We start from the raw sequence: 23911 nt of genomic DNA, 5'->3' as shown, positions 1-23911 counted from the left end.
ATGTTCAAGCTGGTTTTCGAAAAGGCAGAGGAACCAGAGATCAAATTGCCAACATCTGCTGGATCATGGAAAAAGCAAGAGAGTTCCAGAAAAACATCTATTTCTGCTTTATTGACTATGCCAAAGCCTTTAACTGTGTGGATCACAATAAACTGGGAAATTGTGAGAGAGATGGGAATACCAGACCACCTGACCTGGCTCTTGAGAAATGTGTATGGAGGTCAGGAAGCAACAGTTAGAAGTGGACATGGAACAACAGACTGGTTCCAAATAGGAAAAGGAGTCCGTCAAGGCTGTATATTGTCACCCTGCTTATTTTACTTCTATGCAGAGTACATAATGAGAAACGCTGGACTGGAAGAAACACAAGCTGGAATCAAGATTGCCGGGAGAAATATCAATAACCTCAGATATGCAGATGACACCACCCTTATGGCAGAAAGTGAAGAGGAACTCAAAAGCCTTTTGAGGAAAGTGAAAGAGGAGAGTGAAAAAGTTGGCTTAAAGCTCAACATTCAGAAAACGAAGATCACGGCATCCGGTCCCATCACTTCATGGGAAATAGATGGGGAAACAGTGGAAACTGTGTCAGACTTTATTTTTGGGGGCTCCAAAATCACTGCAGATGGTGACTGCAGCCATGAAATTAAAAGACGCTTACTCCTTGGAAGAAAAGTTATGACCAACCTAGATAGTATATTCAAAAGGAGAGACATTACTTTGCCTACTAAGGTCTGTCTAGCCAAGGCTATGGTTTATCCAGTAGTCATGTATGGATGTGAGAGTTGGACTGTGAAGAAGGCTGAGCGCCGAAGAGTTGATGCGTTTGAACTGTGGTGTTGGAGAAGACTCTTGAGAGTCCCTTGGACTGCAAGGAGATCCAACCAGTCCATTCTGAAGGAGATCAGCCCTGGGGTTTCTTTGGAAGGAATGATGCTAAAGCTGAAACTCCAGTACTTTGGCCACCTCATGGGAAGAGTTGACTGATTGGAAAAGACTCTGATGCTGGGAGGGATTGGGGGCAGGAGGAGAAGGGGACGACAGAGGATGAGACGGCTGGATGGCATCACGGACTCGATGGGCGTGGAGTCTGAGTGAACTCCGGGAGTTGGTGATGGACAGGGAGGCCTGGCGTGCTGTGATTCATGGGGTCACAAAGAGTCAGACATGACTGAGCGACTGAACTGAACTGACTTTCACTTGCTTCAAATGAAACCTATTTGAGTTAGGTTGCTATTCAAATCTGGTGTACCTTGAACTGCAATTATTTGATACCAAATAAATGCTTCGTCTTGAGTTTTGCCTCAGTGTTTTTATGTTGACAGCATTGTTTGTGGCACACAGTTTATCCTAACTGTACCTGGTAATCGAGGTGACCATCTGTCACTTCACTTATTGGCTTTATCTAGAGGAGAAGGCAATGGCACCCCACTCCAGTACTCTTGCCTGGAAAATGCCATGGACGGAGGAGCCTGGTGGGCTGCAGTCCATGGGGTCACTAAGAGTCCGACACGACTGAGCAACTTCCCTTTCACTTTTCACTTTCATGCGTTGGAGAAGGAAATGGCAACCCACTCCAGTGTTCTTGCCTGGAGAACCCCAGGGACGGGGGAGCCTGGTGGGCTGCCGTCTATGGGGTCGCACAGAGTCAGACACGACTGAAGCGACGCGGCAGCAGCAGAGGAAAGACAAACTATTTCTATCCCTGTGTCAGAATTTGTTTTTTTTTTTTCATATTGAAGCGAGGCACCCACCAAAGTTAGGCTCTTACCCTCCCACAGAAACCTGGAGAGAGGCAAGCTAGCTGGCTCCCTTGATTTTTACATTTCCAAAAACTGGCTCTCAAGTTGTTTCCATTTTAAAGAAATGGTTCCTAGTTTTTAAGAAACTCATGAAAATGAAAAACAAAAAAGCCCAACTGACATCTAGTCTTCAGAGTGATCCCTTTTAAAGAGATGAGGGAGTGCTTAGATTTAGCTCTAAGCTAAATGCTTTGACAAAAGGCAGGGAGAATCCCCACATTTCCCACAGGGAGAATTAAGCTCCTTATATTTCATTTCTTTTTCACACACCCAGAAACACGGAGCATATCTGACATTCTAGCCACTGATGGGTCTGCCTGAGAAAAGCCCTGAGGGTCTATGTGGGATTTGGAAGCCTATTCATACCAAAGTGTAGACAGGGCCATTGGGTAATCAGATTTTTGTTTCTTTTTTGTCCTGAAAATTGAAAGTATTGCAGGGCTCACTTAGGGAACCACGATGTTACAAGTGTAAAACTTCCCCACTAGGGAGTCTATCTAAACCCTGTCCCTCTTTGTCCTGTTTGAATCCCTCTCATCCACTCTTGCTTTCCTCTACAGTGTTCTAAGTTGGCTGAAGTACTTCATTGTGTCTTGAATTTGCATTTTCTTGTGGAGGAGACACATTCTTAGAGGACGGATGTTCAGTCTGGTTGTTCAAATCTCTGGCATTGTCAGACTTCTCAGATTCCACATGGGAAAATAAAAGTTTGTTAGATCATTCTTCTCCTGTGCACATACAATCACTCTCATCTTTTAACTGACTCAAGAGATGCAAACTATGATTTGAAAAAGTCTGCTAGACCTCACTTGAAATATATTTGTAGGAGAAGGCAATGGCACCCTACTCCAGTTCTCTTGCCTGGAAAATCCTATGGGCGGAGGAGCCTAGTAGGCTGCAGTCCATGGGGTCACTAAGAGTCAGGCACGACTGAGCGACTTCACTTTCACTTTTCACTTTCATGCACTGGAGAAGGAAATGGCAACCCGCTCCAGTGTTTTTGCCTGGAGAATCCCAGGGACGGGGGAGCCTGGTGGGCTGCCGTCTATGGGGTTGCACAGAGTCAGACACGACTGAAGCGACTTAGCAGCAGCAGCAACAAATATGAATCAGTTTCATTGAACCAACCTTTGGACGGTATGAAAACACGTTAGATATCTCATTAAAAAGGTGAAATTTCAGCTTCAGAAACAATTTGGGGGCTAGAACAAGTATAGTACAGCTCTGTTCTATAGAACACAATCAATGACTGTCTCAGAAATAACTTTTATGGACTGCTTAGTATGTGCTGAGCACACTGCTTTACCCACTAATTTAATCCATGTAAGAAAATAATAGTAACAACAGCAAAAGAATATTTAGGTTAAAATTTGGGCTTTCTTGGTGGTTCAGTGATAAAGAACTCACCTGCCAATGTAGGAGACACGGGGTTCAATCCCTGATCTGGAATGACCCCACATGCCATGGAACAACTAGGTCCCGGAATCATAACTGTTGAGCCTGTGCTCTAGAGCCTGGGAGCTGCAACCACTGAAACCCACAGGCCCTAGAGCCTGTGTTCCACAACAAGAGAGGCTACCACAGTGAGAAGCCCTCACACTGCAACTGGAAAGTAAGTAGTCCCCACTAGTCGCAAATCGAGAAAAGTCTGTGCAGCAGCATAGACCCAGTACAGTCAAAAATGAAAGAAAGAAAAAAGTTGTTCAAATTTATAAAGTTAATATATGGCAGAACAAGAATTAAAACCCATATCTTGCCAGTGTCAGATCACCTAATTAAATACCTATCCTTTTAATGTCCTCTCCTAACTTCATCTACAGTGAGAATTTTCTCTCCATGCTCAGGCTAAATATGTTTTTCTTGGAACTCATATTTGGTCCTCAAGTTCTTAAAAGTGAGCACATGATATTTTAACAAATAAACTGAAAACTTCTTTTGGCCAAAAAAAAAAAAAAAGAAAGAAAGAAATATATTTGTAGGTTAACAAAACTCAGTTGAAAAGAAAAGAAAACTTTTGAAAAGGACGTGTTGATGATATCTGGGGAAAAAAAAATTGTCCTAACATAGGATGAAAGAAAGATAACCATGAATCTTTTTGTTAATTAATTAATTTACTTTTACCATTAATCTTCTAATACTGTACAAAGATTAGGCTCTTTATTTTTTATTTATCCTTTATTGAATTACAGTGTACAGTGTTTTTTGGGCAGGCTGCTTATATTGCTACATAATTTCTTAGTGAAAGATATTTTTGAAGGAAAAATTGTTAAAATGTGATTTTGAATAATGGCCTTGACTTTCAGGTTACCAGATAAGAAGGAGCAGGAAACTCAAGGAAATTTGCTTTCAAGAGTCTAAACATTTGTTTATGTATGTAGATGTTTACAAATTATGTATTTTTTAAGTTGCTCATCATATTGATTTTCTGAACAAATTAAATTGATTTGATAATTTTATTTGACAAATGGAATTACCTTTTGCTGATTTTATCACCATGTTTAAAAGTATGTAATCACAGTATTGTAGTCTAATGAGACTTAAGATTTAGTTTCTAACGATTTCAGATTTATAAATTATATACATTGAATTTATGGGTCAGCTAAGTCATTATTATTTCCACAAATTATTCTATTTCCTCAGTTCAGTGTCTGAACATGAAGCACCCTTCATTCTGTCCCAGCCCCTCTATCTTTCCTGAACGTTCACTCAGCTTCCCAATACCAACTGTTCTCTCTCACTGGAATACTCTGCCCAACACTCAATATATAGTAAGTTTTTCTCAAGGTATCTTTTCTTGAGCCTTGAGACTAGCTCAAGTCCACTACTTGTATTTTTTCATAATCACCAAAACTCGACCTTCTAATATTTACAGTAATTTAGATTATGTAATAATTGGTAAGACTGTGTGCTGATTCAACTCTCTTTTTGTTTTTTAAACCAAAGCTAGGATGCCACCAACTATAAAACAGACCATTCTTTTACAATGCACACATGCTCAGTCGAATCTGACTCTTTGTGACCCCACAGACTGTCTATGGAATTTCCCAGGCAAGAATACTGCAGTGGGTTGCCAGGCCCTTCTCCAGGGAATCTTCCCAACCCAAGCATCAACCCTGAGTCCTGTGGCTCCTGCACTGGCAGGAGAATTCTTTACAGTAAGCCACCCAGGTTACGCTTTTAAATGCTCAAATGAATCCCTGCCTTTTCCTTCTCAAATTACAGCACCTGCAACTACTAACATTTATAATTTTTATTCACCTTACGAAGAAGAAAATATTTTGAATTGCTGACCCTGGTTTTCCATATTGCCTATGACCCTCTCCAGCAGACCCAGAAACTGCCTTAGTCCGAGTCAGGGAGATGGTGTTTTGTTTTGAATTGCAGTTAAAAATATGTATCACATAACATTATTTTGCTATTTATAAGTGGCATTAAATACATTTACATTCTTCTTGTGTTAAAACTATTAAATCAGTCTTTAAAACAGCCCTAGTAGGAATTCCCTGGTGGTTCAGTGGTTAGGTTTCAACATTTTCCCCACCAGGGCCCAGGTTCAATCCCTGGTCGGGGAATTAAGATCACACAAGCTGTGTGGCTCACATAAAAATAAAAAATAAAACACCCTGGTATCACAACTCAGAGTGACAGTTGGCACAAAGAGAGCACCCATCTTCATTTAGTGGTGCCATTTGTGGGGTTCAGTCATGTGTATCCATCTTCCTTTTCAGTGGGGAGGAGGGAGTGTGTGACATTCAGAAGCAGCTAGATGGTAGTGTAAACTCAAAACGACCTGCATATCAAGTCGGCCATACACAGTCAGAAATCTTTCAGAGTCCATCCCTTAGAGTCTGGCCTTAGAGTCAGCCGTCCCTTGTGGTGGAGCCCCGGCGTCTATAACTAATCTGCGTGGTTTTCTAACCTTCACTTTCCTCTTTTTGCTTGATGGCCCAGTGACTGAGATTCCATGCTCCCAATGCAGGAACCCCAGGTTCCAGGTTCAATCCCTTGTCAGGGAACAGATCCCACATGCCGCAAGTAAGACCTGACGCGGCCAAGTAAATAAATAAAAAGAAATACGTAAAAAAAAAAAAAACGGGAGAGAAGTCGTCTATTTTAAAAGAGTGAATTCTGATGCTTACAGACAACTCACTGGTGTGGAATTACTGGTAGAAGAGTGGCAAAGGAGAAGGCTCTGAGTTTCTCTCTGGTTCTTGTTTGTGGGGAGGGGGTTAGGCAAGAACATGCGGTGGCAGAGGAGGGGGCATTCTGGACTCTATTCTCAATTTTACTGTGAACCTAAACTCTTTAAAACATGCAATACAGAGTCGACCTTTTGTGAACACTTCTTTCAACACACATGCTTTCAGTATCTTCACCTAGAATCCCCATATCGCTCCCAACACCGCTCTCTCTTGCCATTGGCACCAGTGACGTATTTGGTGAGCATCACAATGCTCGTTCGCCATCTGCCACGGCACCGGGCTTCCTGACAGCTGCAGGGAAGGAAAAGTTCTCTCCCCTCTTAGTGTCTATGGCTGGGCCCAAAGTTGAAACTGACAAAAGGCAGGTTAACAGGAGCAGGGCATACACACTGTATCGAGTGTTTATGTGTCCACGGGAGCATTCATGACAGAACGGGCCCATTCTGGACGGGCCACAGCCTGCGCCGCGTCTGAATGGACGCCACCACTCTGCACCTAGTGACTGTTCTAGACCCTGGAAGCGTTCCCTCATCCTGTATTTCCACATGATATAGACAACCCAGTGCCCAGTCCCGTCCATTCTTCCTTCCATCTGTCTCTCCAAACACTTCTAGTTCCTCAACAACCCCCTTGTGTTGCTGCTCAGTCACTAAGTTGTGTCCGGCTTTTGGCTGACAATATTGAGTGCAGCACTTAATACAGCAGCAGCTTTTAGGATTTTCAACAGCTCACCTGGAATTCCGCCACCTCCATTAGCTTTGTTTCTAGTAATGCTTCCTAAGGCTCACTTGACTTCACAGCTACCCCTGCCACCAACTAATTTATTTAACCACTCATTCCTTGAAGGAATCCATGTTTGTTTCCAGTTTGCGCTCTGATGAACAAGAGGTGCTAAGGCCATGCAAGTTCAAGATTTTGGGAGACTATAAATGTTATTTGTCGAGGAGGGATTGGAGGGGGCTCCTCCAGACCACCCTCTTGTTTGATGCCTCACTCCTTAGAAGAACTCACATGATCCCACAAAGCTGACTTCTTTCCTGCAGGCGAAACTGCTACCCCATGGCCCATGGCCCAAGGCCCTGCAAGTTATTAGCCTCAACTATACAAGAACCCTCATCAGGTATTCCAAGAGCTTCCTGGGAGCCAGGCAAGGCCAGACTTTTCTTTGGAATGTGCCCAGGTTTTGAACATTGTAGACCTGCTGAATCAATCATTTACTACACGGTCTGTTTTAATTTTTCTGGGGTTGAGTTTCTGGACTGTATGGTACTTGGAAAGTTTTTTGTTGTTTCTGTTTGTAAACCAACACTGTTTTCCACAGTGGCTGTACCACTTTACCTCACCATTAGGATGAATGGGTGGATTTTCCCTTGACCTCCTCAGCATTTTGCTGCTGTTCTGTATTTTCTTTGAGGCGTTCTGAGGGATCTGCCTAGATATATCCCTATGGTTTTCATTTGCATCCCCAAGAAATGCCTCATATCTTTTCATATGCTTATTTGCCATTTAATGGTATCTCCTTCTCTTGGGTAAAATATATTACGTGTATTTTGTCTACTCTGTATTTGGATTTTTTTAAAGATAATACCATGATGTTTTGAGAATTTTTCATATTTGTATCTGACGTGTGGTTTGCACATATTTTCTCTCCTGGCCTCTGTCCTTGGTCCTTTCATCCTCTTCACAAGGTGCTTCAAAGTGTAGGTTTTTGATTTTGACAACCTTCAATGTCTCCATCTCTTTGTATGGATCACACTTCTGGTGTCAAACTTTAAAATCACTGTACCTGACCCTGGGCTTCTCTGGGGGCTCAGTGGTGAAGAATCTGCCTGTCATGCAGGAGTCACAGGAGACCCGGGTTCGATCCCGGGGTCAGGGAGATCCCCTCAAGGAGGAAATGGCAACCCACTCCAGTACTCTTGCCTGGAGAATCCTATGGACAGGGGAGCCTGGCGGGCTACAGTCTATAGGGTTGCAAAGAGTCGGGCATGAATGCGGTGACAGCACGCGTGCACAGCTGACCCTGGATCCCCAGTTTTTCTCGTGGGATTTTTTTTCCCTCTAAAGTGGAAAACTACAACTAGAGCTACAACTAGAGAAGCCTTGTGTGCAGCAAGGAAAACCAGCACAACCGAAAAACAGAAAACCTCTGCTCAAAATGGTAGAATTCAAACATTCATCCAGGAAATCCCTGGTTGGTTAGGATGCGGTGCTTTTACTGCTGAAGACATGGATTCAATTCCTGGTTGGGAAACTAAGATCCTGCAAGCCACAAGGCTCTGCAAAAGCAAACAAACCTCACCTTCCCACAAATGAAACCACTAATTCATTGTTTTCTGTGCATCCTTATATGCTTTTTTAAAAATAAGGATCTATTTATTTATTTTTATTTTACTCTTTGGCTGTGACGGATCTTAGTTACCCTTCATGCTAGAGTGCGGGCTTCTCAGTGCTGTGGCTTCTCTTGTTGCAGGGCATGAGCTCCAGCCAAGGGGGCTTCCGTAGTTGCAGCACATCTGGTCAGTAGTTGGTGCCTCATTGTGCTTGGTTGCCCTGTGGTGTCTTCCTGGACCAGGAGTCCAAGCCCTGTTCTCTGCATTGGCAGGCAGACTCTGTCACTAGACCACCAGGGAAGCCCCCTTGGAAGCTTTTAGCTGTACACTGCCTGCTGCAGAGTTTATTTAAGCCCTTCGGGGAGCCTGGGAACTCTCTGGTCCCACTCTGGGCAGCCCGCCTGAGGGTCCAGGGCTCAGAGGTGGGCCCGGAGGAGGCCAGGGATCCCCATTGCCCGCGGTGCGCCCCACTGCCCCGGGATCTGGGTCTGTCCCATTGACGTTCCTGCCGGTTGTCGGGCGCCACCTGACAGCCTCTTACATCGTCCCTTCCCTCTACAGCAGCGGTCCCCAACCTTCGTGGCACCAGGGACCGGTTCTATGGAAGAGAATTTTCCCACGGAAAAGGTGGGGATGGGGGTGGTTCAGGTGGTGAGGCAGGAGGTAGGTGGGTCCCAGGTAAGCATTAGAGATTCACTCCCTGTGGACTGAAACTCCAAGCTGAGAATAGCAGGACGATTTAGGGAGGAGGCTGGGCCCTGCCCAGACCACACATTTCTCAGGAGACCTGTCTGACCACATGTGCACAGAAAGTCTCCTTGGAAGTCAAAGGGGAGTGACGCGGACTAATGCCAGGCTACCCACCGGCCTCTTCGCTGGAACCCATCTTGGCTAAGATGAGGGCGCACATCCAGGAGAATCCTGAGATGCACCAAATACGGCCTGTGACCCAGGCAAATCGAAATGACCCGCCGAAGGAAACCCGGAAGAAATGCCCCAATTAAGGCCGTCAAGCTGCTACGAGGGTTCGACTCAGCGACTGCGTTTCCCTCAGGCGGCCGGAGTGTTTATCCACGCGCCCTGGACTCTCTCCTTAGTAAATACTCACTGCTTGCTGTCTTTGCGGGCTTTCTCCTCTGCAGAGCGGAAGGGTTGGGACCCCTGTCTCCGACCACTGGTCTAGGTGGTACCCGGGGCTTTCACCGCGGCGGCCGCCCCGTCTCTGGCTGGGAAGCGAAGCCCGGGAGGACGCGGGGCCGGCGGAATCGGTTGCTTGTTGCCGGGCGGTGGGCCGCCTCCTCTCCGGAGGCCGTGCCGGCAGGTTCTCGGGGCGGAGGCCGGGACCGGCCCCTCAGTCCAGGCCTGGGTGTGGAGCTGCCCGGCCGATCGACCGGCCTCCACCGGAGCCGCTCCAGACGCCGCAGGGAGCGGGAGAGGGTTTCCCGGGAGCAGAGGTGGGAACCAGGCCAGGCCCGGCTGGGAGGCCAGGGGCGAGGCGGGCTGCAGATTGGCCTGGTCCCGGGCTGCGGACCCCGTCGCCCACAGCCACGGCTCCGGGCGCTGGGCCTCCTGGGCCGCGCATCTCCGGGGAGGCAGGGACCCCGCCGGAGCCCGGGGGGCTGTTTGGTTCGCTCCTGAGACGGTGCTGCCTACGGGGTTTCAAACCTTGTGACCGCTCAGAGCTGGGCCTCTTTGCATGTTTTGGCATCCGCTGCGGATGTGCCAGTGAGGGGGTCCTCCGCCCACAAGATTTGTCTTGATAGTTGGCGAGGGGACTTCCGGTGCATTGATGAGGAAAGCAACTCACTGCGTGGGCACTAGGGCGTGCCCCGCTCCCTGGCGGTGTGTCCCCACCGACCTTGAAGGGGCTGGGTCTTATCTGTGGCCTGGCGACCCCTCTGCACTGCCCTGAGCCTTGCCCCCCAAGTACTGAAAGTGTACTCTGGCCTCAGACATGCTACAGTGGTGTTTCCTCTCATCCCCTAAATCTCACGCCTGCCCTTTCGTCGCATCTAGACTGGAGTATGCTCTTACCCGTTTTTAGTTTATATAACTTATAACCCAACCCCCTGCACTATTTATTACACTAAACTACCCTTTCTCCTTGGAAATTTTCACCCTATTAATTTCTTTTCTTCATTCTGTCTTCCTGACTCCTCCCCCCCCGCCCCCCACCTCAGGGTTTGCACAGACTTTATTGTGCCAAAGGAGGCCCTACAATGTGTTCCACAGATGTCACTGTGGAGAAAAACCAAGGTCATGATGGCCCAAGAGGCCACGGAAGGATATGATCCAGAGGAGGCCGGCCAGCCAGGAACACAGCAGGCACGGTAAGCAAAGGCCAAGGCGGCCGGGTACACAGTGGCCGGGTCATGGGGCGAGGGAGGCCAGTGCCCCTCCCTCCCGCTTCTTGTAGCTCTCCAGGTGTAAAGGGACCCAGCCTCGTGGCAGGAGGAAGCACAGGAAGCCAAGTGAGCCCAGTGAGGACACCCCATGGGCTGGAGCTGCTCCCTGGAAGCATGGAATGGACATGGGGACGCAGCGCTGGGAGCTGCCCGCCTGGCCTCCCAAGCCTCCCAGTAGCAGCTGGGACACAGTCGCACGGAGCGGACTGCAGGACGCAGGCAGCTGGAGCCCAGGGTTGTGAGGTCAGGGTCCTCCCTCACCTATTAACCACAAAGGCCTCCTTGCTTTTTGTCTCCTGCGCACCACACGCTTGGACTAATGTGTGGCACACGGTGGTGACTGTAGCGTGTGCTGAGTCACTTCAGTCGTGTCTGATTCTTTGCAAATTCATGGATTGTGTAGCACACCAGTCTCCTCTGTCCATGGGATTCTCCGGCAGAGAATACTGCAGTGGGTTGCCTTGCCCTCCTAGAGGGGATCTTCGTGACCCAGGGATCGAACCTGCATCTCTTACGTCTGCTTTGCTGTCAGGTGGGTGCTTTACTTCTAGGGCCAGCTGGGAAGCCCGGTGATTCTAATAGATGTGTCCAAAAGCACCAAATGCATTCTCTCTCTAAAGTTCAAACTGCTGTTTTAGCTGGTTTTAAGTTGGATTTTTTTTTTTCCTGTTGTGCAAGTTGATAAGTTTTGAGAGGGGACTTCCCGGTGGTCCACTGGCTAAGACTCCATGCTCCCAATGCAGAGGGCCAGGGTTTCATATCTGGTCAGGGAACTAAGATCCCACAGGCTGCAACTAAAGATCCTGCAAGCCACAGCCTGAAGATTCCCCCTGTGCTGCAATTGACACCTGGGGCAGCTCAAGAAAGTCAAGTCCCCAGGCCACTTAAAAGCCTAGGTGTTTTCTTCCCGAATCCCCTTCCTCCCCATTTAAGTGCTTTGCTGGAGTTAAGCTGTCTTATTTCTGCATCCTTCCCAAATTGTTGTGATGTGCAAGGGATTATTTCTTAATTTCGTTTTCAAAATTCCAACTTTCCCAAACAAGTGACTTACTTCAGTAGAGTCCATAAGCAGTTTTTCCATTCTTAGGCGGGATTCTCATTATAAGGAAGTCCACCTTACTGCTACAGTGACCTTAAAAGTCTTGCCAAAATCAGCACTCAACTCTCTTTCCCTTGGCGTTTCACTTAGTATGTCTGGCAAAAAATGACAAGTTTTGACTTTTTCTTGTGATAATGTGCAGGGACGTCATCCAAGTCTTAATTCACATTGTAATTACAGTGATTATTGACAGCGAAGTAACTTGTAGGTACTTTTTAATACCACACAAAAATGATACCAGGTTTTCTCTCTCTCTACTCCTTTGAAGAGCTAGTAATATTGAATTGGCACAAAAATTTGTTTAGGTTTTGCTATGACGATGCTATGCAGAAACCTGAATGAACTTTTTGGACAACTATGTGCTGTAGGTCCCAGCCACTGGTAGCAGTGATGGGTGCTCTCAGCTGGGATGCCCCAGGCACTCACTCAAAGACCTTGTAACTTCAGAGTCCTACTGCCATTCCCCCTGCACCAGGGCCGACATTGGTGCGGTACCTGTGGTTCTTATAACTGTAGGAAGAACGTCAACAAAATCTGATTGGAAACTTGAGGAACAAGACATTACTGAGAGACTGTGGAGGGTGTTCTGGGGGCCTGCCACAGTGAGGTGGCGAAGGGAAAGGAAGGGAACAGACTTGAAGCTCTGTCTTTATTAGTTTCCAAGGGTGGTGTCTCTAGGGTTTCATGGTTTTCGCTTGTCCTGAGTAGGTTTACAGAACTCAAGGGTGTATTAGGGTGCAGGAAATGGGAAGGGAGGGTTTCTTACACTGGGGCACACACAAACGCGTGAGTGCTTTCCCATGCTATGCCGAGTGGGGGATAGGAAAACGGATCAATCAGCAGCAACTTCCGGCGTGGGTGCAGTCAGCATGTTTAAACAGCTTCAGAGAGACTGAATGAACCACATCTAGAATGTGGTAAATTCTACTGGAATGATGGAGGAAACTTATGAAACAGAGAAGCTTTTATTTAAAGATGTATTTTGCAAGCAGCCTGGGATACCTCAGCACTGTATTTTGTGTGAAAGTTACTTGGAGCAATGAAGATTCTTTATCTTAGAGTGGTCCTGAGATGTTAGGTGTTACAATCCACTATTATAGTGGGCCTAGTGGAGCTAGGTGAAAGCTTCAGAAAGCTGAAGCTCCCGTCACCCATCCAAAAATGTAACAGCCAAAACTGGGAACAGAGATACATTCTTGAGGTTACTCCTTTCTGCCCGTGGACGCCGCCGAGAGAGCATCGTTGAAGTCTTCCCCGCCTCCACTGCCGTCATGTCTAAATCAGAGTCTCCCAAAGAGCCCGAACAGCTGCGGAAGCTCTTCATCGGAGGATTGAGCTTTGAAACAACCGATGAGAGTCTGAGGAGCCATTTTGAGCAATGGGGAACGCTCACAGACTGTGCGGTAATGAGGGATCCAAACACCAAGCGCTCCAGAGGCTTCGGGTTTGTCACATATGCCACGGTGGAGGAGGTGGATGCGGCCATGCATGCGAGGCCACACAAGGTGGACGGAAGAGTTGTGGAACCAAAGAGGGCCGTCTCAAGAGAAGATTCTCAAAGACCTGGTGCCCACTTAACTGTGAAAAAGATTTTTGTTGGTGGCATTAAAGAAGACACTGAAGAACATCACCTGAGAGATTATTTTGAACAGTATGGGAAAAGTAATTGAAATCATGACTGACCGAGGCAGTGGCAAAAAGAGAGGCTTTGCTTTTGTAACCTTTGATGACCATGACTCCGTAGACAAGATTGTCATTCAGAAATACCACACTGTGAATGGCCACAACTGTGAAGTGAGAAAAGCCCTGTCTAAGCAAGAGATGGCTAGTGCTTCATCCAGCCAGAGAGGTCGAAGTGGTTCTGGAAACTTTGGTGGCGGTCGTGGAGGTGGTTTTGGTGGGAATGACAACTTTGGTCGTGGAGGAAACTTCACTGGTCGAGGTGGCTTTGGTGGCAGCCGTGGTGGTGGCGGATATGGTGGCAGTGGGGATGGATATAATGGATTTGGTAATGACGGAAGCAATTTTGGAGGTGGCGGAAGCTACAATGATTTTGGCAATTACAACAATCAGTCTTCAAATTTCGGACCCATGAAAGGAGGAAGCTTTGGAGGAAGAAGTGCTGGCCCCTGTGGTGTTGGAGGCCAATACTTTGCCAAACCACGAAACCAAGGTGGCTGTGGTGGCTGCAGCAGCAGCAGGAGCTATAGCAGTGGCAGAAGGTTGTAATCACTGCCAGGAAAAAAGCTTAGCAGGAGAGGAGAGCCAGGGAAGTGACAGGGAAGCTACAGGTTACAACAGATTTGTGAGCTCAGCCAAGCACAGTGGTGGCAGGGCCTAGCTGCTACAAAGAAGACATGTTTTAGACAATACTCATGTGTATGGGCAAAAAACTCGAGGACTGTAGTTGTGACTAATTGTATAACAGGTTATTTTAGTTTCTGTTCTGTGGAAAGTGTAAAGCATTCCAACAAAGGGTTTTAATGTAGATTTTTTTTTTTTTGCACCCATGCTGTTGATTGCTAAATGTAATAGTCTGATCATGACACTGAATAAATGTCTTTTTTTTTTTTTTTTAATGTGCTGTGTAAAGTTAGTCTACTCTGAAGCCATTTTGGTAAACTACCCCAACAGTGTGAAGTTAGAATTCCTTCAGGGTGATGCCAGGTTCATTTGAAATTTATTTACAACCTGCTTGGTGGAGAAGCTATTGTCTTCAGAACCTTGGTGTAGTTGAACTGACAGTTACTGTGTTGTGACCTGGAGTTCACCATTAAAAGGGTCACCCATGCAAAGTCATGGAGTTTTTTTTTTATTTTTTTTTTGGTTATTAATGATTGTTGGCACATCCTATGCAATATATCTAAATTGAATTATGGTACCAGATAAAGTTATAGATGGGAATGAAGCTTGTGTATCATCCATTATCATCTGTAATCAATAAAAGATTTAATACCCTCTTGAAAAAAAAAAAAAAAAACTGGGAACAAGCCAATGTCCAATTAGGTGGGTAAACAAACTGGGGTACATCTATAGAGGAATACTCAGCTGTGAAATGGTTACTTACATAAGCAACACTGTGAATTGCATGGGGAAGAAAACACAATATCATTTTAAAAGTAAACAGTTTAATGATTCCAACAATATAAAATTTAAAAACAAGCTAATTTACTGTCAAAGAGTAAAATCAATAGCGGCTATAAGGGCAGAAGGGAGAGTTTTAAAAGGGTACAAGTGAGTATCCTGGTAGCTTAGAGGCTAGAATCCTGGGCTTCACTGCCACAGCCCCAGATCAACCTCTGGTTCAGTTGAGATATCCCAGAAGCTATGCAGTGTGGCAAAAAAAAAAAAAAAAAAAAAAAAAAAGAAAGGGAACAAGTAAACTATTTGTTGTAGGTATGTTTTTTAATAGTTTTATGGGTGTACAAGTAAACAGCATCATATTGTACAATTTTAATCAATTATATTTCAATAAAACTTTGTAGAAATTTGTTTTACATAGAAATTTTCCTAGTTTTTTTCAATAACCAGAGCTTCAGAAACCTGTCTTTCCCTGGCAGGCCCACCATCAGGGAAAAAATATACTGGTAAAGACTGTTTTTGAGTCAGCAGGAAACTGGTCACAAAAGCTATATCCCTGGGCTCCAGCATCTCGCTTCATCCCCGTCTGTCATTGTCCGTGCAGCATGATGTTTAGGGTGAAAAGTCCAGAGGTTAAGAGAATAAGCAAAGCTTTATTCGCTCTGACAATGACCTCAGCTAAAGGAAGAACACGTAACGGGAGTGCACACGCGCACTGAACGCTTCACAGTCGCTGGGACATCTGTGGAGGTGCCTTCACACAGGCACTTCCTCTCACTGCCACAGCCTCCTCCAGTGCATGTAACCACAGCCAGCATGTCTGTGTGAAGTTTCTGGCTTCACCCTTGAAATTGTTCAGTAACACCACAAAACCCAGCTTGAGACCTAAAGGCACATGATTTCTGCAGTACCTGGAGCTTCTCCACAACAGTGCTCAGGATTATGTGTAATACTGGGCAAAAGGGAACTGATTTCTATGCTTCTCACAGAAGCACCAGAGGTGCTTCTTACAGGTGACCTCTGGGTCCACCAAATTCCTTGCATCCAGGCCATAAATTAGGCCATAAATTAGGCCCCTTTACTAAAGCCTTCTTTCCTAGGAGACTTTTGGAGCTATGCAAGCCAGACCTCTAGTGGAAGGTGGTAAGCCTACTGCTGCCAATGTTACCCACACTTTACTAAAATTGGATTGAGCCCTAATTTGTCAGAGGGGAAGGAATATGAGGTACCCTGAAAATTATTCATACTGTTCTGTAAAGAATGGGACAGAGATGAGACATCTCCCTCCCCTGATCAAACTGCCAGGACTGATACAAAGTGTTGGAACCTGGAAACTACTGGCTGGTAGGGGTGAGGCTTCTGCCACAGAAACCAGAAGGGATGTAACTGATGAAACAGAGCCAGCAGTGAAATATGCAGAAAGGCTCCTAAAAGCTTCCCACCAACCTACAAACTCAAAGGGAATGTTTCTGCTGTGTATGTTCAGCTGTATAATGCTCAACTTCTAGGAGATGGCCCCTTCACAAAGAAACCCATGTTCCCTGTTGGGCTTAGACCTTTAAGATGGTTTCCCCAAATCTGCTGCATAATTTTCTAGTTGAATATAGACATTGGCTGTGACTGGTGTTCTCACAGTCATTGCATTCGTGAGGTTATCTGGTGTGCAGTTTTCTGTGCTGAATGATGTGGGAGCTTTGACTGAAGGATTTCCCACATTCCCCACATTCATAAGGCTTTTCTCCCGTGTGAACTCTCCGGTGCTGAATGAGATTGGACTTTTGGCTGAAGGATTTCTCACACTCATCACACTTGTACGGTCTGGCTCCAGTGTGAATTCTCTGGTGTTGATTGAGGGTGGAGCTGTGGCTAAAGGATTTCCCACATTCCCCACACTCATAAGGCCTCTCTCCAGTGTGAATGCGCAGGTGCTGCACAAGTTTGCATTTGTAGCTGAAGGATTTTCCACATTCAGTGCATTTATAAGGCCTTGCCCCACTGTGGATCTTCTGGTGTTGAATGAGATTGGAGCTTTGGCTAAAGGAATTCCCGCACTCACCACACTTATAAGGCCTGGCTCCAGTGTGAACTCTCTGGTGTTTAATGAGAGTAGAGCTGTAGCTGAAGGATTTCCCACACTCGCCACACTCATAAGGCCTCACTTTACTGTGAATCTGTAGGTGCTGCACAAGTCTTAATTTGTAGCTAAAGGCTTTCCCACATTCATTGCACTTATAAGGCCGTGCTGCAGTGTGACTTCTGTGGTGCTGAATGAGTCTGTAGCTTTGGCTAAAGGACTTCCCACATTCGCTGCACTCGTAAGGCCTTGCTCCTGTGTTATCAGGTCTCTGGCAATTGATAAGGAGGGAACTTTGGTTAAAAGGTTTCTCACAGTCATCACAGTCCTGGTAGTTTTTTCTAGTGAGAATCTGCTGATCCTGAAAAAGTGTGTATTCACAGCTAAACAGTTTCTCATACTCACTGCACTTGTACTGACTTTTTCCATCAAGAAAGGGTTCTGCACACTGAAAGCTGCTCTGTGGCTTTGTCCCTTTGAGTGTGGCCTGATGCTGGAGGAGGTTCAGCATAGCCAGGAAATCCTTGCCCACTTCCTCACAAGTGAAGGGCTTTGCTGATACGTGAAATCTGTAACTTCTCACATGTGCCTTGTCTGTGTCCCTTCTGGATGGCTTCTCGTTGCTGGGCTCTGGGTGGAGGCCAGGGCTAAACCTTGGTTGCTTCTCACACTCCTCACAGGGCTGTGAGTTTTGCTCAAGATGCAGGCCTTGGTGCTCAGGCAGCTGGAGACCGTCTCTCCTGGCCCTGACACACCCCTCACAGGGCTGTGTCTTCTCAATGGATGGGTATGGAACTACAGTCTTGCCCCGTGATGTTTGTTCTACAGGAACACTCTCCACAGAAAATGCCACTGCCTCCTCCATTCCATACCAACAACCTGAAAGCACAGACGTGCGGGTGAGATGCCTGTCATCTGTGGTGGAGGGGGCAGCCTCTACCCAATTCTGTGTAAGACTCAGCACAGCCCATTGGACTGCTCTCAATATGAGGTTGATGTGCAGTATTGGGGCTCTGAAAGTCTTATGAATTAGGAACGCCTCATAAGATAAAGAATGTAAAGAGGAGGGGTGCAGAAAAGAAAGAAACATCTGGTTCAAGTTCTCTGCCAACACCCTTCATGAGAGCCTTGGCTGAGTGACATTTCAGTGCTACGCGTGAGTTTCACGAACAGCAGCGTGGGACAGTGGCTGGACTTTTTGGCAGCACAGTTAGAGGTGGCAGGCTCACGAAGAGGTAGCTTAGCCCAGCCCTGCTGACCTTAGTAGCTACGAGCCAGGCAACTGGGGAGAGGAGGCAGAAGCTGTGTCTGAAGTGAGCGGAGTTGAGTACAAGGTGCTGGGGTGGGTGTGAGGCCTTACCCAGTGAGGTCACGAGCGCAAAGTTCTCCAGCATCACATCGTGGTACAGGCATCTCTGATTCTCATCCAGGAGACCCCACTCCTCCCAGGAGAAGTACACAACCACATCTTCAAAGGTCACACTTCCCTGCCATGATGGGGGAAAGATGAAATCACAAACTCTCCCAAAGACCACAACCCATCACTGACACATATACCCATGCCCACCCTCTCTCTAATTCAGGGGAGATGAAACCAGACCACTGTCTGCAAATGGCCCCACTGATCACTGGGGCCAGAAGTCATCAAGAGGAGGCACATAGACAAAAAGATATGGTACAGCTATCAGGCAATGTCCCTAACTTGTGGACAAATCATGTATGTCTCACAATGGGGGCCTGAGACTTACTCCTTTTGCAAATGCACAGCCTTCTTAATACAGTACATCCCTCCCATCTCTAGACACCACAGCCACATGTCCTAGGCCACCATCTGACCACCCTATAGCTTAAGTGCCTCTGTGGTGTCCCTATAAATTATGGTAGTTCAATCATCTCCTACTTTACCCCAGTGGGGAGGATGGGATCATGTCCTATGGTTATAGAGATGACCAAACACCGGAGACCTGAGACCTAAAGTTGGTCAGATGAGATCATCAGCAATTTATTAATCATCTACTCAGTCTGGGAGTGGAGGAAACCACACACTCATAGAGCCAGAGTGGAGCTACGTGAGTGAAAAGAGTGAAGAATGATCCTCCACGGGCAGGCAGGGAGCTGAAGCCACCTGAGGAGGGATGAGCAGAAAGTCCACTTAATCCCTGTGAGAAAGAAGACTGTTGGGTTAGGAGACCTTATGTGTAGGAGCAGAATGAGAAGAACCCGCACTCAGGCCATCTGAAGTCCTCATGGTTTCACAACACAGCACTTAAACACTGGTTTTAATCTTTAATTTTAGGCTTATACCACAACCAGGCAAAAAACATCCGGAGTATGCTTTGCCAATTCAAACAGGATTCAAACACTCCCAGGGACTTCTCCAGACTTCCTGAGCTGCAGCAGCGCCCCAGGTCTTTCTCTGGAGGCCTCATTACTTTGGGGCAGGTCCTTGCCTCAGACTCTGCATTCAGAACAGGTCTGCTCTCAGACACACGTGGCCCTCTCCACTTCTGGGCTGCACTCTCAGCCATCACAACCTTCTTCTGTTCACCCAAGCCATATTCAAAGCTCAGCCCCATGTAGTGGACCACCCCAGGCATTATGACTCTCACAAATGACCACATTTGCCCAGGACCTGGTGCCACTAATATCAGTCTCTCTTCAGGTCCCAGGAATCACTGTATCCAGTCCTCAGATGTAAAAGGCAAGTGGGCCAATAGATATCATCTAAGTACAAGGCCCTGCTGGGGGTGCCTAACCCCTGCCAGCCAGGCCCCATCCCAGGGGAACCCAGAGGGTACCTCCCAGATACAATCACATGGGCTCAACCTGTACTTGTCAGTCCACCGCTGAGGATGTGGAGTCATCAGCTCCCACTACCTCTCCACGTGCACACCTCTCATCTGCAGGCACAGGTGTTGCAACTGTCTCTCTGACTCATCACACAGCTTAAGAGGCCTTGATAAAGAGAGCCCCCTACTGCTATAGCCCTAAGACCCAACCACCTGAAAGTGAAGTCACTCAGTCGTGTTTGTCTCTTTGTGACCCCACAGACTGTAGCCTACCAGGCTTCTCTGTCCATGGGATTTTCCAGACAAGAGTACTGGAGTGAGTTGCCATTTCCTCCTCCAGGGGATCTCCCTGACCCAGGGATCGAACCTGGGTCTCCCTCACTTTAGGCAGATGCTTTTACCGTCTGAGCCAGGCAAGTCCAGCCACCTGAGGCAGCCTAAAGTCCAGCCCCCTTGTCTGCCTCTGATCCGTGCTCCAGTCTCAGGCACCCAGAACCATGTGTGGATCTTAAGATATCCCAGAGCCCTGTTCCTGATTTGTTTGCACTTGATGCTCCTTTGGGGATCCCTGGTGGCTCAATGGTAAAGAACCTGCCTGCCAGTGCAGGAGACGTGGGTTTAATCCCTGGTCTGGTAAGATCTCCTGGAGAAGGGAATGACCACCAACTGTAATATTGCCTGGTAAATCCTAAGGACAAAGCAACCTTGTGGTCTACAGTGGATGGGGTCGCAATGAGTCAGACACAACCGCGCATGCACGCACTGACATCCCCTACGATCGGAGCCCCTCTCTTTCCTGCTACCCTCATTGGAACGTTTGCAGTCTCAGTCTTTGGCTTATGAAGAATTAAAACTCACTGGTACTTTCCATGTGAGTTCCCATGGTCTTTCCTCTATACCTGAGTCCTAACTTCCTTATTACAAAGACACTAGTAGTTCGTGCTAATAACCTCACTTTAACTTAATTACCTCTTTAAAAATCCTACCTCCAAATACAGTCCCATCCTGAGGTCCTGGGGGTTAACACTTCAACTTAAAAGCTTCAGGGGATGTAATTCTGCCCATTACATGGGCACAAATGTCCCCGTTTACCTCTAAACTCATCTAGCAGTTTGAGTGAAATACATCAGGCTCCATGAAAGGTCACCACAAAGTTCTTGTGAGTCAAGAAAATGTTGAACAAGAGCAGCTCCAGCCTCAGGGTCCCTTTGCCCCAGTTGTTCCTGGGGCTCTGCATTCACCACAGTCCACGCTCCCCTTGGGAGTCTTGGCCACTTGTTAGACTGTCCCCTCCTCCCACAAATGCCGCCTCCTCCAACCGGGTGCCCCAGAAAGAGAAGCAGAATTAGCAGTCCCCCTGTCCTTTCTGACCTGAGAGTAACATCACCAAGGATGAGAGTTCCCTTTCCTAAATGTGACACTGAGTTCCTTCCACCCAGCGGTCACCACCTAGGTGGGTCTAATGCTGAACTGTCTCAGATTTCTACATTTTTATAACCTTCAACTAACTGGATACCTCCATTCTATATTTTCTGAAACACATCAGGCTCTTAAACATGGCCCCAAATGAAACTCCCGCTATCCTAATTGGAAATTGTTCCCACTCCCTCCACTGACTGCTCCAGCCCTGTGAATGGAGACCCCCATGTTCAGCTGTAAAGACAAAAACCTTAGGAGTCATCTGTGAAGAGGGCTTACAAATAAATAGCTGAGAAAAGAAGCAAAAGGCAAAGGAGAAAGGAAAGATTTACCCTACTGAATGCAGAACTCGAGAGAAACAGCAAGGAGAGATAAGAAAACCTTCAAAGAAACAGAGGCAAACAATAGAATGGGGAAGACTAGAGAGATCTCTTCAACAAAATTAGGTATACCAAGGGAACAATTCATGCAAAGATGGGCACAATAAAGGACAGAAAACGGTATGGATCAAACAGAAGCAGAAGAGATTAAGACGTGGCAAGAATACACAGAAGAACTATAGAAGAAAGATCTTACTGACCCAGACAACCACGATGGTGTGATCATTCACCCAGAGCCAGACATCCTGGAATGCGAAGTCAAGTGGACCTTTGAGAGAAGCATCACTACAAACAAAGCTAGCAGGGGTGATGGAATTTCAGCTGGGCTGTTTCAAATCCTAAAAATGATGCTGTGAAAGTGCTGCACTCAATATTCCAGCAAATTTGTTTGGAAAACTCAGCAGTGGCCACAGGACTGGAAAAGGTCAGTTTTCATTCCAATACCAAAGAAAGGTACTGCCAAAGAACATTCGAATACTGTACAGTATGTGAGCTGAGAGCTTCCAGATGTACAAGTTGGATTTAGAAAAGGCAGGGGAACCAGAGATCAAATTGCCAACATCTGTTGGATCATTAAAAAAGCAAGGGAATTAAAAAAAAAATCTACTTCTGCTTCATGGACTACGCTAACGCCTTTGTGTAGATCACAACAAACTGGAAAATTCTTCAAAAGATGGGAATACCATACCCCTTTACCTGCCTCCTGAGAAATCTGTATTCGGGTCAAGAAGCAACAGTTTGAACAGGACATGGAACAACAGACTGGTTCAAAACTGGGAAAGGGGGACTTCCCTGGTAGTCCAGAGGTTAAGAATCTGCCTTGCAATGCAAAGGATGGAGGTTTGACCCCTGGTCAGGGAACTAAGATCCCATATGCCGATATGCCTTGGAGCAACTAAGCCTGAGCCAATTAACTACAACAGCAAAGATCCCACATGTCCAGCTGAATAAAATTTTAAAACAATAACAACAACAAAAAAAAAAACTGGGAAAGGAGTCAAGGCTGTATATTGTCACCCTGCTTATTTAACTTACATGCAGAATACATCATGCAAAGTGCTGGGCGGATGAAGCACAACCTGGAATCAAGCTTGCCAGGAGAAATATCAGTAACCTCAGATATGCAGATGATACCACCCTTATGGCAGAAAGCAAAGAGGAACTGAAGAGCCTCCTGATGAAAGTGAAAGAAGAGAGTGAAAAAAACTCAACATTCAAGAAACAAAGATCATAGCATCTGGTCCCATCACTTTATGGCAAATAGATCGGGAAACAATAGAAACAGAGATTTTGTTTTCTTGGGCTTCAAAATCAATGCAGACAGTGACTGCAGGCATGAAATCAAAAGATGCTTGCTTGCTCCTTGGAGAAAAAGCTATGAAAAACCTAGGCAGTATATGTAAAAAGAGAGACATCACTTTGCAAACAGACAGAGCTAAAGTTATGGTTTTTCCAGTAGTCACTTGAGAATTGGACCATAAAGAAGGCTGAGTGCCAAAGAATTGATGCTTTCAAACTTTGGTGTTGGAGAAGACTCAAGAGTCCCTTGGACTGCAAGGAGATCAAACCAGTCCATCCCTGGTTTGAAGGAACCAGGAAATCAGCCCTGAATATTCAATGGAAGGACTGATGCTGAAGCTGAAGCTCCAACACTTTGGCCTCTTCTGTGAAGAGTCAACTCATTAGAAAAGACCCTGAGGCTGGGAAAGGCAACAGGAAAAGGGGGTGACAGAGATGAGATGGTTGGACAGCATCACCGACTCCATGGACAAAGCTCCAGGAGACAGTGAAGGACAGGGAAACTGTGCTGCAGTCACGGGGCTGCAAAGAGTCGGACATGATTCAGCAAGTGAACAAAGATCCAACAACTTCACCCCCACAGGTGTGTCTTACACACATCCCACCTGAACTAGTGGGGCAGCCTCCTCTCACCCTCCCACCTAAGAAGGAACATGCTGGGCAGGGTACGGTAAGGTCACCTCCATCTTGTGGTCCAAATCTCCCCTTATTCCTGCCACCTCCAAAATCAACACCCACATTCCAGGTCTGAGTCCTACCTCCCTGCTCTGTTCTCATCAGAAGGGGACTGACATTTTCCTGAATACTGCCAGGCTGGCTTCACCTTCAAGCATCTTGGACATACTGGTAGGTGTACCTGTGAACACTTCAGTTTACTGATCTCTGGAATTGGGAGCACTTCTATATAGTAACCTCCAGCCTTGTCCTGATGTTTCTCCAGGGCCCTGACACCGCACAGATAGGGTTGCAATCAGTGAGCCCTGGGAACCCTCCCCTTATTGGGAAGATTCCAAAAGTGCTTCAGCTGT

General features: G+C 46.6%; 1 protein-coding gene and 1 pseudogene across 2 annotated transcripts in view; one reads left to right on the top strand and one right to left on the bottom strand.

Annotated features, from left to right (window-relative positions):
• The first annotated feature begins 13030 nt into the window (after window positions 1-13030).
• Window positions 13031-14821, top strand: LOC120871829 (annotated as a pseudogene).
• A 543-nt stretch (window positions 14822-15364) lies between these two features.
• LOC120871819 (zinc finger protein 501-like) overlaps window positions 15365-23911 on the bottom strand; it is a 34510-nt gene continuing 25963 nt past the window's right edge. For both annotated transcript variants that reach the window (XM_040251798.1, XM_040251799.1), the window contains 2 exons: window positions 18357-18483; window positions 15365-17875 (listed from right to left, as the gene is read on the bottom strand). In XM_040251798.1, coding sequence (XP_040107732.1) covers window positions 16575-17875; window positions 18357-18483 — 1428 coding nt within the window. In that variant the 3' untranslated portion in view covers window positions 15365-16574. The remainder of the gene's footprint in view (window positions 17876-18356; window positions 18484-23911) is intronic.

The sequence above is a fragment of the Oryx dammah genome, unplaced genomic scaffold (assembly GCF_014754425.2).
Source record: "Oryx dammah isolate SB20612 unplaced genomic scaffold, SCBI_Odam_1.1 HiC_scaffold_13, whole genome shotgun sequence".
NCBI classification, from domain to species: Eukaryota; Metazoa; Chordata; class Mammalia; order Artiodactyla; family Bovidae; genus Oryx; species Oryx dammah.
Note: the sequence above shows the minus strand (reverse complement) of the source record. Positions and strands in the feature narration are given on the sequence as shown.